Genomic DNA, 18,273 nt, shown 5'->3' with positions numbered 1-18,273 from the left:
CTTCCAAATACTTTTCCTTTGAATCCCATATTACCATTGTCAAGAAATTTCCTATTCGGGGATGTCTTTTGTGGTGAGGTGGATTTTAGGCTAGGGTCCGTCCACTTTCTATATCATTGAATTATATAGTCTATCGATCCTTCCAGACCAACTTACACAGTCTATGAAAATTTCAGATTGTGTAGGTTTGTATGTACGGTTCGCATTCTACATAAAATATAAATCGCTTGATCCCACCATTGTCATGATTGGTCAGTTAACCTATTTGGGGTGATTTTAGGGGTTAGAGCGCCGCCCAGATAGTTGGACACAAATTTTAGTGTCATGTTCGTAATTTACACTCAAATACCTTTCATTTGAAAACAATATAGTCATGATTAGCTAATATTACGATTTGGGAACTGGTTTAGGGGTTGTTGCGACCCCTAATTTCATTTCATTCGAAGTCTACTCCCAAACACCTTGCATTTGAGTCCCATATTGGTATTATCGCCAAAAATGCCTATTTGAAGTGGTTTTAGGTTTTGGCAGTTATGGGCTTGGGCCGGCCCCCTAGATACATGGACCCAATTTTTAATATGATATTAGTACTTTGCTCTGCAATACCTTTCATTTGAGTTCCATATTGTCCCGATCGATCTACTTTTGATTTTGGGCGGGTATGGTTGTTTTAATTTTGTCTTAAATTTAAATGGTGCGAATCATTTCTTATTTTTAGTGTGTCAGATTTCAGAGTTTGTTGTTAGTGGTGTAACGGCAATATAAATCAAGTAAATGCGGCCGGGACAATACTTATGTACCCTCCACCAACTATATATGAGCTATATAAAGTTATTGACCAATATGGACCGTACTTGTCATGCCGTACAAGTCATATAAAAATATCACCTCCAAAATTTTAGGCAAATCGAGCAATAATTGCGCCTTCGAGAGGCTCAGAAAGTCAAATTGAGAGATCAGTTTATATGGCAGCTTTGTCAGGTTACGAATCGATATGCATATGCAAAATTTCAGCCAAATTGTATAAGAATTGGCCGTCTAGGATTCAATGAGCCAAATCAGGTAATCGATTTATATGGCGGCTATATCAGGTTATGGACTGATTTAGACGATACTTGGCACAGTCGGTGGAAGCCATACTAAAACGACATGTGCAAAATTTCAGCCAAATTAGATAACAATTGCTCCCTCTAGAGGCTCAAGATATCTAATCGGGAGATTGGTTTATATGGCAGCTATAATAGGATATAGACTGATTTAGACCATACTTGACACAGTTGTTGGAAGTCATACCAAAACGTTATGTGCAAAATTTCAGACAAATCGGATGAGAATTGCGCCCTCTAGGAGCTCAAGAAGTCAAGACCCAGGATCGATTTATATGGCAGCTATATCAGGTTATGGACTGATTTGGACCATACTTGGCACAGTTGTTGGATGTCATACCAAAACGATAAGTTGAAAATTTCGGCTATTTCAAAACATGAACCGATATGGCCCATTTACAATCCCAGCCGACCTACACTAATAAGAAGTATTTGTGCAAATTTCGCAAGATAGCGTGCTTTCGACAGACGGACGGACATGGCTAGAAAATGAATGCATTTGAAAGCAACATCATTACTTGCAATTGTTGAATGAAGACAAACCAAAAGCAACGAAACTATGAATGCGTTATAAAAGTGAGTGGCAGCAATCTGTTCTCTGATACAAATTAAAAAATGTTTTTAAATGAAAAGCAAACGGCTGAACATAAATGGAATTACCATTGCGACATAACTCATTTATTACAAAATAAAAAAAATTAAGTCCTGGAGAAAATTTTACTTTATTCAATTCATTGTATCGTATATGATCATGACTCTAAATGGGATATATTTCTTATATATATTTTTTTGCTCTATATAATGTTTATGTATATTTTATATGCTATATACGATTATTAAGATCCAAAGATTTCTGCGCCAACGCGTACATTTATCTCGAATTAAAATCGTAGAGTAGCTAAAGCAGAATTGTAGTTCACATCGCACTTAGCTTTTTCGGGAAAGTCGCAAACACCTGTCTTTGCGTTGAAATGCAATCCATTGGGGCAATTAAAAGTATTGGGTGTTCCTCCAGTACAAACTACAAATTGTTGACAATTACTTCCAGGAAGAGGTTTACCATTTAGCTTGTCGCGACAAATTGAATCATTTTCGGTTTGCCAACATATGCCTTCCGTATCCGTTTCACACTTCCTAGACTGCAATTTAAAGTAATAGCCTTCAGAACAGTGGTACTCATTCCAGTTACCATTGTCGCATTTAAGATACGAAGCACAGGTGTCGCCAAGTGAAAGTTGTCCATTCTGGCATGATGGCCAGCAAGTGTGAGAAACATCCTCCTCGCATTTCTTGGTTTGTTGGTCAAAGTAATAGCCTTTTTCGCAGCACTTTTCTTTCATTTGCCCATTGCAACATACGTAGTATGAATAACAATTGTTGTCATTTGCTGTTATTTCACCATCTTTGCACCTTGGATGACATGTATTGTCAACATCTTTTTCACATTTCTTTGTGTAAATGTTAAAGTAGTAGCCATTTTCGCAGAATTTTTCTTTTAGTTCGCCGCTACAGCAGACGTAGTAAGAATAGCAAGTTTTGTCATTTGCTGTGATTTCGCCGTCCTTACACTTTGGTCGGCAAATATTGTTTACATCTTTTTCACATTGCATGGTGTCAGCGTTGAAGTAGTATCCTACATTGCAGCTTTTTTCCTCCCATGATCCATTATTACATTTAAGGTAAGAATCACAGGAATTGCTTGCTGAAATTTCTCCATCCTCACATGCGTGTGTAGGCCAACATATGTGTGAAACATCCTTCTCACATTTTCTGGTTTGACTGTTGAAGTAGTAATCTTTTTCGCAGAATTCTTCTTTAAGTTCGCCATTGGAGCAGACATAGTAGGCATAGCAGATATTATCGTTTGCTGTGATTTCGCCTTCCTTACACTGTGGGCGGCAAATATTGCTCACATCCTTTTCACATTGCTTAGTGCCAGCATTAAAGTAGTACCCTTCGGCGCAAAATTCTTCATTCCAAAATCCATGTTTACACTGAAGGTAAGAAGCACAGGAATTGCTTGCTGAGATGTCTCCATCCTCACATTCTTGTACAGGCCAACATGTGTGTGAAACATCCTTCTCGCATTTATTGGTTTGTATGTTAAAGTAGTAGTCTTTTTCGCAAAATTCTTCTTTAAGTTCGCCATTATAACAGACGTAGTAGGCATAACAGATTTTGTCATTTGATACGATTTCGCCATCTTTACACTTGGGCAAGCAAATATTGTCCACGTCTTTTTCACATTGCTTAGTGTTAGCATTGAAGTAGTAACCTACATTGCAGCTTTCTTCGTTCCATGATCCATTATTACATTGAAGGTACGAAAAACAGGAATTGCCTGCCGAAACTTCCCCTTCCTCGCACACAGGCCAACATGTGTGTAAAACATCTTTTTCGCATTTCTTGGTTTGGCTGTTAAAGTAGTAGCCTTTTTCGCAGAATTCTTCTTTTAGTTCGCTATTATAGCAGACGTAGTAGGCATAACAAGTTTTGTCGTTTGCTGTGATTTCACCATCTTTACACCCGGACGAGCAAATATTGTGCACATCTCTTTCGCAGTTCATGGTTTTAGAATTAAAGTAGTATCCTTCGTTGCAAAATTTTTCATTCCATGCTCCATTTAGGCAATGAAGGTAGGAAGAACATGAATTGCTAGCCGTAATTTCCCCTTCTTCACATACTCGAACTGGCCAACATGTGTGTGAAGCATCCTTTTCACATTTTTTGGTTTGACTGTTAAAGTAGTAGTCCTTTTCGCAGAATTCTTCTTCTAGTTCGCCATTGTGGCAGACATGGTAAGAGTAACAGACGTTTCCATTTGCCGTAATTTCGCCTTCATTACACTTGGGCCAGCAGATATTGTTCACATCTTTTTCACATTTCTTGGTATTTGAGTTAAAGTAGTATCCTTTGTTGCAGAATTCTTCTTTCCAGGATCCACTCTGACATTGACGGTATGAAGAACAAGAAAGTGTTGCTGTAACATCTCCTTCTTGACATTCTTCTGCAGGCCAGCATGTGTGTGAAACATCCTCCTCGCATTTTTTGGTTTGCGAGTTGAAGTAATAGTCCTTTTCGCAGAAGTTTTCTTGTAGTTCGCCATTATGGCAGACATGGTAAGAGTAGCAGACGTTTCCGTTTGCGGTAATTTCGCCTTCATTACACTTGGGCCAGCAGATATTGTTCACATCTTTTTCACATTTCTTGTTATTTGAGTTAAAGTAGTATCCTTTGTTGCAGAATTCTTCTTTCCAGGATCCACTCTGACACTGACGATATGAAGAACAAGAAAGGGTTGCTGTAACATCTCCTTCTTGACATTCTTCTGCAGGCCAGCATGTGTGTGAGACATCCTTCTCGCATTTCTTGGTCTGAGAGTTGAAGTAATAGTCCTTTTCGCAGAAGTTTTCTTGTAGTTCGCCATTAAGACAGACATGGAAAGAGTAACAGACGTTTCCATTTGCCGTAATTTCGCCTTCATTACACTTGGGCCAGCAGATGTTGTTCACATCTTTTTCACATTTCTTGGTATTTGAGTTAAAGTAGTATCCTTTGTTGCAGAATTCTTCTTTCCAGGATCCACTCTGACATTGACGGTATGAAGAACAAGAAAGGGTTGCTGTAACATCTCCTTCTTGACATTCTTCTGCAGGCCAGCATGTGTGTGAGACATCCTTCTCGCATTTTTTGGTTTGGGAGTTGAAGTAATAGTTCTTTTCGCAGAATTTTTCTTCTAGTTCGCCATTATGGCAGACATGGTAAGAGTAACAGACGTTTCCATTTGCCGTAATTTCGCCTTCATTACACTTGGGCCAGCAGATATTGTTCACATCTTTTTCACATTTCTTGGTATTTGAGTTAAAGTAGTATCCTTTGTTGCAGAATTCTTCTTTCCAGGATCCACTCTGACATTGACGGTATGAAGAACAAGAAAGTGTTGCTGTAACATCTCCTTCTTGACATTCTTCTGCAGGCCAGCATGTGTGTGAGACATCCTTCTCGCATTTTTTAGTTTGAGAGTTGAAGTAATAGTTCTTTTCGCAGAAGTTTTCTTGTAGTTCGCCATTATGGCAGACATGGTAAGAGTAACAGACGTTTCCATTTGCCGTAATTTCGCCTTCATTACACTTTGGCCAGCAGACATTGTTTACATCTTTTTCACATTTCTTGGTATTTGAGTTAAAGTAGTATCCTTTATTGCAGAACTCTTCTTTCCAGGATCCACTCTGACATTGACGGTATGAAGAACAAGAAAGGGTTGCTGTAACATCTCCGTCTTGACATTCTTCTGCAGGCCAGCATGTGTGTGAGACATCCTTCTCGCATTTTTTGGTTTGGGAGTTGAAGTAATAGTTCTTTTCGCAGAATTTTTCTTCTAGTTCGCCATTATGGCAGACATGGTAAGAGTAACAGACGTTTCCATTTACCGTAATTTCGCCTTCATTACACTTTGGCCAGCAGATATTGTTCACATCTTTTTCACATTTCTTGGTATTTGAGTTAAAGTAGTATCCTTTGTTGCAGAACTCTTCTTTCCAGGATCCACTCTTACATTGAAGGTATGAAGAACAAGAAAGTGTTGCTGTAACATCTCCTTCCTGACATTCTTCTGCAGGCCAGCATGTGTGTGAAACATCCTTCTCGCATTTCTTGGTCTGAGAGTTGAAGTAATAGTCCTTTTCGCAGAATTTTTCTTCTAGTTCGCCATTATGGCAGACATGGTAAGAGTAACAGACGTTTCCATTTGCGGTAATTTCGCCTTCATTACACTTGGGCCAGCAGATATTGTCCACATCACTTTCGCATTTCTTTGTATTTGAGTTAAAATAGTATCCTTTGTTGCAGAACTCTTCTTTCCAGGATCCACTCTTACATTGAAGGTATGAAGAACAAGAAAGGGTTGCTGTAACATCTCCTTCTTGACATTCTTCTGCAGGCCAGCATGAGTGTGAGACATCCTTCTCGCATTTCTTGGTCTGAGAGTTGAAGTAATAGTCCTTTTCGCAGAATTTTTCTTCTAGTTCGCCATTATGGCAGACATGGTAAGAGTAACAGACGTTTCCATTTGCGGTAATTTCGCCTTCATTACACTTAGGCCAGCAGATATTGTTCACATCTTTTTCACATTTCTTGGTATTTGAGTTAAAGTAGTATCCTTTGTTGCAGAATTCTTCTTTCCAGGATCCACTCTGACAGTGACGATATGAATAACAAGAAAGGGTTGCTGTAACTTCTCCTTCTTGACATTCTTCTGCAGGCCAGCATGAGTGTGAGACATCCTTCTCGCATTTCTTGGTCTGAGAGTTGAAGTAATAGTCCTTTTCGCAGAATTTTTCTTCTAGTTCGCCATTATGGCAGACATGGTAAGAGTAACAGACGTTTCCATTTGCGGTAATTTCGCCTTCATTACACTTAGGCCAGCAGATATTGTTCACATCTTTTTCACATTTCTTGGTATTTGAGTTAAAGTAGTATCCTTTGTTGCAGAATTCTTCTTTCCAGGATCCACTCTGACAGTGACGATATGAAGAACAAGAAAGGGTTGCTGTAACTTCTCCTTCTTGACATTCTTCTGCAGGCCAGCATGAGTGTGAGACATCCTTCTCGCATTTCTTGGTCTGAGAGTTGAAGTAATAGTCCTTTTCGCAGAATTTTTCTTCTAGTTCGCCATTATGGCAGACATGGTAAGAGTAACAGACGTTTCCATTTGCGGTAATTTCGCCTTCATTACACTTAGGCCAGCAGATATTGTTCACATCTTTTTCACATTTCTTGGTATTTGAGTTAAAGTAGTATCCTTTGTTGCAAAATTCTTCTTTCCAGGATCCACTCTGACAGTGACGATATGAAGAACAAGAAAGTGTTGCTGTAACATCTCCCTCTTGACATTCTTCTGCAGGCCAGCATGAGTGTGAGACATCCTTCTCGCATTTCTTGGTCTGAGAGTTGAAGTAATAGGCCTTTTCGCAGAATTTTTCTTCTAGTTCGCCATTATGGCAGACATGGTAAGAGTAGCAGACGTTTCCATTTGCCGTAATTTCGCCTTCATTACACTTGGGCCAGCAGATATTGTTCACATCTTTTTCACATTTCTTGGTATTTGAGTTAAAGTAGTATCCTTTGTTGCAGAATTCTTCTTTCCAGGATCCACTCTGACATTGACGGTATGAAGAACAAGAAAGTGTTGCTGTAACATCTCCTTCTTGACATTCTTCTGCAGGCCAGCATGTGTGTGAGACATCCTTCTCGCATTTTTTAGTTTGAGAGTTGAAGTAATAGTTCTTTTCGCAGAAGTTTTCTTGTAGTTCGCCATTATGGCAGACATGGTAAGAGTAACAGACGTTTCCATTTGCCGTAATTTCGCCTTCATTACACTTTGGCCAGCAGATATTGTTTACATCTTTTTCACATTTCTTGGTATTTGAGTTAAAGTAGTATCCTTTATTGCAGAACTCTTCTTTCCAGGATCCACTCTGACATTGACGGTATGAAGAACAAGAAAGGGTTGCTGTAACATCTCCGTCTTGACATTCTTCTGCAGGCCAGCATGTGTGTGAGACATCCTTCTCGCATTTTTTGGTTTGGGAGTTGAAGTAATAGTTCTTTTCGCAGAATTTTTCTTCTAGTTCGCCATTATGGCAGACATGGTAAGAGTAACAGACGTTTCCATTTACCGTAATTTCGCCTTCATTACACTTTGGCCAGCAGATATTGTTCACATCTTTTTCACATTTCTTGGTATTTGAGTTAAAGTAGTATCCTTTGTTGCAGAACTCTTCTTTCCAGGATCCACTCTTACATTGAAGGTATGAAGAACAAGAAAGTGTTGCTGTAACATCTCCTTCCTGACATTCTTCTGCAGGCCAGCATGTGTGTGAAACATCCTTCTCGCATTTCTTGGTCTGAGAGTTGAAGTAATAGTCCTTTTCGCAGAATTTTTCTTCTAGTTCGCCATTATGGCAGACATGGTAAGAGTAACAGACGTTTCCATTTGCGGTAATTTCGCCTTCATTACACTTGGGCCAGCAGATATTGTCCACATCACTTTCGCATTTCTTTGTATTTGAGTTAAAATAGTATCCTTTGTTGCAGAACTCTTCTTTCCAGGATCCACTCTTACATTGAAGGTATGAAGAACAAGAAAGGGTTGCTGTAACATCTCCTTCTTGACATTCTTCTGCAGGCCAGCATGAGTGTGAGACATCCTTCTCGCATTTCTTGGTCTGAGAGTTGAAGTAATAGTCCTTTTCGCAGAATTTTTCTTCTAGTTCGCCATTATGGCAGACATGGTAAGAGTAACAGACGTTTCCATTTGCGGTAATTTCGCCTTCATTACACTTAGGCCAGCAGATATTGTTCACATCTTTTTCACATTTCTTGGTATTTGAGTTAAAGTAGTATCCTTTGTTGCAGAATTCTTCTTTCCAGGATCCACTCTGACAGTGACGATATGAAGAACAAGAAAGGGTTGCTGTAACTTCTCCTTCTTGACATTCTTCTGCAGGCCAGCATGAGTGTGAGACATCCTTCTCGCATTTCTTGGTCTGAGAGTTGAAGTAATAGTCCTTTTCGCAGAATTTTTCTTCTAGTTCGCCATTATTGCAGACATGGTAAGAGTAACAGACGTTTCCATTTGCCGTAATTTCGCCTTCATTACACTTAGGCCAGCAGATATTGTTCACATCTTTTTCACATTTCTTGGTATTTGAGTTAAAGTAGTATCCTTTGTTGCAGAATTCTTCTTTCCAGGATCCACTCTGACAGTGACGATATGAAGAACAAGAAAGTGTTGCTGTAACATCTCCCTCTTGACATTCTTCTGCAGGCCAGCATGAGTGTGAGACATCCTTCTCGCATTTCTTGGTCTGAGAGTTGAAGTAATAGTTCTTTTCGCAGAATTTTTCTTGTAGTTCGCCATTATGGCAGACATGGTAAGAGTAACAGACGTTTCCATTTGCCGTAATTTCGCCTTCATTACACTTTGGCCAGCAGATATTGTTCACATCTTTTTCACATTTCTTGGTATTTGAGTTAAAGTAGTATCCTTTATTGCAGAACTCTTCTTTCCAGGATCCACTCTGACATTGACGGTATGAAGAACAAGAAAGGGTTGCTGTAACTTCTCCTTCTTGACATTCTTCTGCAGGCCAGCATGTGTGTGAGACATCCTTCTCGCATTTTTTGGTTTGGGAGTTGAAGTAATAGTTCTTTTCGCAGAATTTTTCTTCTAGTTCGCCATTAAGGCAGACATGGTAAGAGTAACAGACGTTTCCATTTGCCGTAACTTCACCTTCATTACACTTAGGCCAGCAGATATTGTCCACATCACTTTCGCATTTCTTGGTATTTGAGTTAAAGTAGTATCCTTTGTTGCAGAACTCTTCTTTCCAGGATCCACTCTGACATTGAAGGTATGAAGAACAAGAAAGTGTTGCTGTAACATCTCCTTCTTGACATTCTTCTGCAGGCCAGCATGTGTGTGAGACATCCTTCTCGCATTTTTTGGTTTGGGAGTTGAAGTAATAGTTCTTTTCGCAGAATTTTTCTTCTAGTTCGCCATTATGGCAGACATGGTAAGAGTAACAGACGTTTCCATTTGCCGTAATTTCGCCTTCATTACACTTTGGCCAGCAGATATTGTTCACATCTTTTTCACATTTCTTGGTATTTGAGTTAAAGTAGTATCCTTTATTGCAGAACTCTTCTTTCCAGGATCCACTCTGACATTGACGGTATGAAGAACAAGAAAGGGTTGCTGTAACTTCTCCTTCTTGACATTCTTCTGCAGGCCAGCATGAGTGTGAGACATCCTTCTCGCATTTCTTGGTCTGAGAGTTGAAGTAATAGTCCTTTTCGCAGAATTTTTCTTCTAGTTCGCCATTAAGGCAGACATGGTAAGAGTAACAGACGTTTCCATTTGCCGTAATTTCGCCTTCATTACACTTGGGCCAGCAGATATTGTTCACATCTTTTTCACATTTCTTGGTATTTGAGTTAAAGTAGTATCCTTTGTTGCAGAATTCTTCTTTCCAGGATCCACTCTGACATTGACGGTATGAAAAACAAGATAGGGTTGCTGTAACATCTCCTTCTTGACATTCTTCTGCAGGCCAGCATGTGTGTGAGACATCCTTCTCGCATTTCTTGGTTTGAGAGTTGAAGTAATAGTCCTTTTCGCAGAAGTTTTCTTGTAATTCGCCATTATGGCAGACATGGTAAGAGTAACAGACGTTTCCATTTGCCGTAATTTCGCCTTCATTACACTTGGGCCAGCAGATATTGTTCACATCTTTTTCACATTTCTTGGTTTTTGAGTTAAAGTAGTATCCTTTATTGCAGAACTCTTCTTTCCAGGATCCACTCTGACATTGACGGTATGAAGAACAAGAAAGGGTTGCTGCAACATCTCCTTCTTGACATTCTTCTGCAGGCCAGCATGTGTGTGAGACATCCTTCTCGCATTTTTTGGTTTGGGAGTTGAAGTAATAGTTCTTTTCGCAGAATTTTTCTTCTAGTTCGCCATTATGGCAGACATGGTAAGAGTAACAGACGTTTCCATTTGCCGTAATTTCGCCTTCATTACACTTGGGCCAGCAGATATTGTTCACATCTTTTTCACATTTCTTGGTATTTGAGTTAAAGTAGTGGCCTTTGTTGCAGAGTTCTTCCTTCCAAACTCCTTTGTCACATTCCAGATAAGAATAGCAGCAATTTTCTTTTGACGTCACTTCTCCGTCTTGACAACGGGGCCTACAGACATTATCTACATCTATCTCACATTTTTTTGTTATCAAGTTGAAGTAGTACGCCTCTTGACAGAATTCTTCCTGAAATTTGCCATTGCAGCAAACGTAGTAGGAGAAACATGAGTGTTCATTTTCCGAAACATCCCCATCCTTACAGTTAGGCCAACATATGTGAGAAACATCCTTTTCACATTTTTTAGTTAGCTTGTTAAAGTAGTAGCCTTCTTCGCAGCACTTTTCGGTTAGTTCTCCATTGCAGCAGATGTAGTAGGAATAACAGTTGTTGTCATTTGCGACAATTTCTCCATCCTGACAATTAGCCCTCTTACCAAATGATGGAGTAACTAGACCAACTCCTGTTATAAAAACTAGAAGCAGAACTAAAAATAGAATATGAAGTCATGGGTTTATTGTTTGCTAGATAGTATTACTTCCTAAGCGTCTGTTGGTGAGTATCCTTTTAGTTGTCTTACCTTTCATTTTCGCAATGTCGTTGCAATTATCACCGTGTGCATCTAAAAGTTGATGCTGCTGTTGTCTGGCAAATTGTTGACCCTTTTATAGGAGGACTCGGGAAGAAATCATCTTATCAATGTCACAAAGATACATGGCCTGTTACCGTGTTCCGTGTTCAAAAACACAAAAAGATACTGCAATAGCAACATTGATTCGAGTGGCTGTGCAGGGGGCAAGCGTCTATAATTAGTTTCTAGTGAAGTTCTGTAAAAAAACATGTTATAATTACAAATCGATTACAATCCTTATCGATCTTTTGCTACGCCCTGCAACTCCATCATTTGAGAGTGGTAGGTGTTTGTGTTTTTGCAAGTTGCAATGCGAAACAAACTATTTTCGATTTTCTTTGAGTTTTCAAGTGGTTGGCCATTTAAACAAATGGTTATAACAACAATCTTGTAATTGTTATAAATAATTATTTCAATTAAATTGAGATATTAGATAAAACAAGTAAGAGCGTTCTAAGTTCGGCCGGGCCGAATCTTATATACCCTCCACCATCTATCGCATTTGTGGAGTTCTATGCGCGGTATCTCTTTTTAGACAAAAATAGAATATTAAATAAGAACTGTTATGCTATTGGAGCTATATCAAATTATAGTCCGATTTGGACCATATATGAATGCTGAACATTGTAAAAGTCATTGTGTAATATTTCAGTTCATTCGGATAAGAATTGCGCCTTGTAGGGGCTCAAGAAGCAAAATAGGGAGATAGGTTTATATGGGAGCTGTATCAAGCTATTGATTGACTCAGACCATATTAGACACGTATGTTGAAGGTCGTGAGAGAAACCGTTGTACATTTCAGCCAAATCGGATGAAAATTGCGCGCTCTATTTGCTCAAGAAGTCAAGAACCAAGATCGGTTTATATGACTACTTAACACAGTTGTTGGAATCACTTCGTGCAAAGTTTCAGCCAAATTGGACGAGAATTGCGCCCTCTAGAGGCTCAAGAAGTCAAAACGCAAGATCGGTTTATATGGAAGCTATATCAAACCATACTTAACGCAGTTGTTGGAAGTGATACCAAAACACCACGTTCACAATTTCAGTCAAATCGGACGAGAATTGCGCCCTCTATAGACTCAAGAAGTCAAGACCCAAGATCGGTTTATATGGTAGCTGTAGCAAAACATGGACCGATTTAGCCCATTTACAATCATAACCGACCTACACTAATAAAAAGTATTTGTGAAAAATTTCAAGTGGCTAGCTTTACTCCTTCGAAAGTTAGCATGCTTTCGACAGACAGCAGGACGGACATGGCTAGATCGACTTAAAATGTCATGACGATCAAGAATATATATACTTTATGGGGTCTCAGACGCATATTTCGAGTAGTTACAAAAAGAATGACGAAAATAGTATATCCCCATCCTATAAAAAGGGGAATACATTGTGAACGAGGAAGAACTCAATGATAAAAAGCGGACATTGTATTAAGCACGTCAACAGTCCACATATCATGAAAAGACTCATAAAGCAAAATATAATTGAAAATAATGGCAGATACACCCTAAATGAGATATTAAAGAAACAGATAAATTCTGGATCGTCAGGCAGATTAAAGCAAACCCAATCTCAGTTCTCGGAAACGAGCAGTCGAAGGTGAATAATACTTGGTTTAGGTTAGGTTAAATGAGAATGATACAAGACTTTCAGGTCCAGATATCCCCCAGGGCCATATTATGGCCCGTTGTGATTCCTCAATAACCTTTCTCTAGGTTAGGTTGAAAAGAGGGTACAGATATAAATCCGCCCCATGCCACTAAGGACATACACCTAAGCCAGTAATCGGCTTGTTGTGCTCTCTAAAAACTATAAAGCAACCTCTAAAAAGAAAAATTTTAGTTAGGAATTCCGTGCTACTCACAAAATCTTTAATTGTTTTCAATACCACTCCTCTAAGTTGGTTCATGTCTGATATTGTGTCTCCACCTAAGTACCGATATCTGTTGTACGCGAAAGCCGGGCAATGACAAAGGAAATGCTCCAACGTCTCACCATCTTCCCCGCATGCCCTACACATGCTATCACTTGCCGCACCGATTTTACATAAGCGAGCTCGTAGTCCTATGTGTCCCATTATGATACCAATAGCTATACTGACCTCCTTCTTGCTTCCTTTCAGTAATAGCCTCGTCTTCTCACGATCTGGATCCCCCCATAGGATTTTCGCCGTTCTACCAACCCTTTCGCTGTTCCACAATGTTGCATGCGCATTCGTCGCCCACTCCCTTAACTCGGACTGCGTCGACCCGAAAGGCTTCGGGTTAACCAAGTTTATTGACGGCAGTCCTCTGGTCTTCACCGCCAATTCGTCTGCTCTTTCATTTCCCTTACTCCGTTATGGCCCGGCACCCAAATGATGCGGATTTTCCTATCCTCAGAAAAGGCGTTAATCTCCTTCTTACACTGCTAGACTTAGAAATATTATAACATCGTCTGCGTAGCAGACGGGTTCAAATCCCTCCCCAGTCAGCATCCGTTATAGGTCATTTATGGTGGTTACCCATAGGAGTGGCGATAAAATGCCCCCTGTTGCGTGTCCTCTGCCACTTTCTCCCTTATATTTATGCCATGAAACAAACAATTTATCTACCTGTTCCTTAGCATATGGTTTATCCAGTCTCTAAGGACCGGGTCCACCTGGTACTGGTCTAAGGATTGGATCAGCGTATCGGTCCACACATTGTTAAATGTTCCTCCTCGATGTCAATGCATATCGCCAGGATGTACGTTTTGGCATCGAAGGATTCTTCTATTTTATGCACAATCTCGTGCAGGGCAGTCTCCACCGACCTTCCCTTGGCATAGCATGGGGTTTGTATTTGAGCAGTTCGCTGGATGTCCTACTCTTTATCATGGTGTCCACAATACGTTGCATGGTTTTGAGTAGAAAGGACGTAAGCCTTTAGGTCTGTAGGCCTTTGGTGTCGCATAACTTGCCTTGCCGGGCTTGGGTATAAACACCACCCTTGCCTCCTGCCAGGCTTTCGGAGTATATGAAAGTCCTAGGCACGCTTTGAAAATTTTGGCCAAATAGTCTGCCTCTTTCTGTAGTAACGCCGGAAATATTCCATCAGGTCCGGTTGACCTAAATGGTTTGAAGCTCCTCAAGGATTCCTTCACCATAAATTCCGTTATTATAAACCTTCGATCAACGTCATTATTTCAAGATTCCGGTATCTCCGTGAGTCCCGTCGTATCGCGTGGAAAATGGGTTTTCATCAAAAGCCTAACATGTCCTCCGTTGTCTCCGCTCTCACTAAATGGGCTTCTTGGGAGTAGGTGATGGTACCATCATCTACTCCCTGTTCGTTGGGTTGCATTGAGTCTCCTGTCGCTGCGATGCCTAATGTTTCAATATTAGGATCTTTACCTATCCCAGTATTCCGAATCTTAAAGTCGGTGATGGGTCCGTCTTCGGGGTCCTGTTTGTTAGGCTGTGTTGGGTCTCTCGCCACTGCACTGCTTGATATTTTAGTAGTAGGATCATTGCTTCTCCTAGTCTTTCCAATATTGAGAGATGCCTGATTGTCTCGTTGTCGGCCCTGTTTGTTGGGCGGTGTTGACTCACCTGCCACTGCACGGCCTGATGTCGCAGAATGAAAATTTGTGATGGAATCCTACCGGATGCACAGCCGATATTGATGACTGCATAAGTCAGCTCATCTCTGTTGTGCTTCCTTGCCACTCTGGTATAAGAGGGCGGCTCCTTACCATTCTCAGCGACCATCTTCCCCTTCCGTTATGGCTGTGGCCTCCTTTTGGAAGTCACAGTCCTCCATGAAGACTCAGGGGCCGTGCGCGCTTCCTTCGTTCCTGTTCCAACTTTGTCTACCTCCGCAGGACTCTGTCTGGAGTCGCCATTGCAGGATGGCTGGCTTGGTTTTCCCAGAGTACTTGAAAGCGGGGAGCTTTTTTCTTCTTCAGTATTTGAGCGGTGTTATGCTCTTCGGGAGATCTGATTATTTTTCCAGCTTCCGTAGAAGTGCTTGGAATGTCAGTTCTATCCCTTCTAGCATTCTGCACTTTCGCCCAATTACGCTGCCGGTACATACTACTCTGTCTCCTTCGTCGTGCACAGGACTGCTTTCTCGGTCTGCTTGTGAGCTTAGCAAAGCCATCGCCCACTTCTGCTGTCACCCCGATGCCTATGTCGGTAGCTAAAACTAAACCCGCCTCACAACTCTTTTATAATTCAGGAAAAAATATTTTTCGTTGCATTTTTGGAAAAGCCCCTGGAGGTGTTTTGTTTCTAAGGAGGAACCATAAACCAATGTAAAAATAAATTGGAGGATAGAGAAGTCGATGAACACGAAATAGGACAAAGATAATACAAAGCTACAGTACTCCGTTGCAATAGCTTAGAGTGCAAATATAGTTCTGTGATATTAGTTTTAAATTTTTCGCTGCAATATTTTACATTTTATTTATTTATTATTGTATATATGTGTCGTGGTGTCCAGTTTTTTAATAAATTAAGAGAATAATGCAAATGTAAACATATGAAAGTAAAAACCATAAAAGTAACAAAACAAAATATTTGAAATGCGTCTCTTGTTCATAGATTTCACTAAATAAACTCTTGAAAAAGTCGGAAAAAAGCCGACGAAACGTTGAGAAAAGGATGAAATAAACTTGTTTTATTTGCATTTTGAAACATATTGACCCTAACAACCCGCAAAAATCACGTAAGAGATTATTTCGGAAAATTCAATCATTTTTTAATTGAGAACCCAATTTTTTGATTGAATTTTTTTTTTAATTCACCTTTGGATGTTATAATTTTCGTGATTGAAGCAGTATCAATTAAACCAGCGTCGAATACAGCATTGTATCAATCTAGGTCGTAGATCCCATTACGCCTTCCCCAAGCTGAACTTCAGATTCAAACGCCAGTTCAATTTACTTTCCAGAATAACCACAAGTAACCTTGAAGACCTTAACACCTCCAAGGCCATTCCTTGCAACCTCGGTAATCTAAACTGTGTCCAAAACCCTAGATAGGGTATCCACGAACTTCCCGTTGGTAAGAATAACCACATTGTCTCAAATCTCCACAGAATCCTATCGATCACAAGAATCCATGGCAAAGGCGAAATAACTCCACCCTGTGGCGTACCACTCCTCGCATTCACTTTGGAGAAGCATACTCATTATCCAGCCTGTAATACAGCTCTCCCTTAAAGTTCAAATTATAAAATGGATTCAAATTATAAAATGTACACTCTATGTCCATAAACGCGGCCAACGTGAATTCCTTGAGCTGAAGAGTCCTCTCTAAGTGATACACTACACTTTGAAGCGTGGTATTAATCAACCTGTCCTTGATATATGCGTGCTGAAAACAGGAGAGGTAATCCCTTCCTAGCTTATCTCTTATATGAAAGTCCAGAATCCTCTTCAACGTCTTCACAAAGAAAGATGGTAAGTCTTATCGGCATCAAGTCCTTGGCCGCTCTTCATTGCAGCTTCCCTGCCTTCGGTATGAAAAGGACTTTCGGGACCTAACAGGTCGATTATAGATTACAACTTCAATTGAGTTGCCTTCAGCCAAATTTCCATTTCTGTTTTGATATTCAATGGAACTGTGATAAATGTATAATTTAGTACTAATTTTTATTTCATGGTTTTATCTCCTGGCAATACAACTTTGTTGAGCAACGGTCCATAATCGACTCCTAATACACGCTCGAAATAAAGCGACGTAACCATCGGGCAGACAGTCAAAGACTCCTGTAGCATCATGGGGTAGATTCCATCTAGACCAGGAGAATTATAGCGTTTAACGTTATTTAATGCCCAATAAACGCTATCTGCGTCAACAAATTCCATTACCAGCGCGTCCATAGGATTGTTCTCTACAGCACCTAATACATACCACCTACGGGAAAGTGTCTCCACCAAATGATCCATCGTATCGCCGGGCGACTCAGTCAACCCTCCGTCTGGCCTCTGCAAATTACTTGCAAAGGATACTTGACAACTCTATCAATCTAACAAAGTCCTCCCTTTTGGATGTCCTTAATTCCGTCATGTAGAGCTTCAGTTTGTCCCTATAGACATACCATAACTCTCTGTCGCCACTTCTACTGCCGCATTGAACATCTTCTGTTATCGGTTTGGTCCACAACCTTTTTATTTTTTCCTACAAAAAAATACAAGGTCTCTTATTCCCATAGGTAGAGGAAGTATCCGATCATTTAAGGATCGAAACCTCTTTCCTGTTTGAAGTCTCGAATTTGATTTCCGCCCCGTTCTCTAGTGTCAGTATCCGATCATTGTGCGGAAAGAACGCAGAGAGAGTACTTTTTCCCCAAGCGACAAGGGCATAACGGCCTAGTCCCTACTGCAGAATTGATTTAAAATAAAACACCTCAGATTCTTCTTCGTTAGAATGCAGTTCCTGTACTTATTACAATCTTTTTAAAAATCAAAGTATAATTATTATCATCGAGCCCCTTGATTTTGCCTCCGTATATCCATAGCTCCAGAATCAAAGCCGCGTGTATGTTGTGCCTGTTTAAACTGAGGATGAGGTAATAGTGGCCGCAACACAGTGATGGAGATTAATCTGAATAAAACTAATCATCCTAAACTTTCAGTAACCCTAAGCCGATCCTCCTTATCCAATAACGACCTAGCAATCAAACTAGAGGTACAAACACTCATTCGGTACCCATCCGTCTCCATTCGTCGAATGGTTTCGTCGTTGACCACCACAATGACCTTCTTCCGACCTCAAAGAGAGGATGATGGATTATTCCTGCTAAATTGGGGTCTAATGATCTCCTCCAGTCTCTCCATATCGGTTCCTGACATTATTATAACTCCAATAGTTATCCCGAGAAAGCCCAAGAAAAACCCTGGATGACGGGGAGATTCGCAATAT

At 40.2% G+C, this 18,273-nt stretch overlaps 1 protein-coding gene across 1 annotated transcript in view; it reads right to left on the bottom strand.

Annotated features, from left to right (window-relative positions):
* Window positions 1-1,809: 1,809 nt before the first annotated feature.
* LOC106093796 (uncharacterized) overlaps window positions 1,810-18,273 on the bottom strand; it is a 142,242-nt gene continuing 125,778 nt past the window's right edge. The window contains exons 13-14 of the mRNA XM_059364926.1: window positions 11,329-11,410; window positions 1,810-11,235 (exon numbers count right to left, since the gene is read on the bottom strand). Coding sequence (XP_059220909.1) covers window positions 1,988-11,235; window positions 11,329-11,410 — 9,330 coding nt within the window. The 3' untranslated portion in view covers window positions 1,810-1,987. The remainder of the gene's footprint in view (window positions 11,236-11,328; window positions 11,411-18,273) is intronic.

The sequence above is a fragment of the Stomoxys calcitrans genome, chromosome 1, assembly GCF_963082655.1.
Source record: "Stomoxys calcitrans chromosome 1, idStoCalc2.1, whole genome shotgun sequence".
Taxonomy (NCBI): Eukaryota; Metazoa; Arthropoda; class Insecta; order Diptera; family Muscidae; genus Stomoxys; species Stomoxys calcitrans.
The sequence above is the reverse complement of the archived record's forward strand: the minus strand, read 5'-3'. Positions and strand labels throughout refer to the sequence as shown.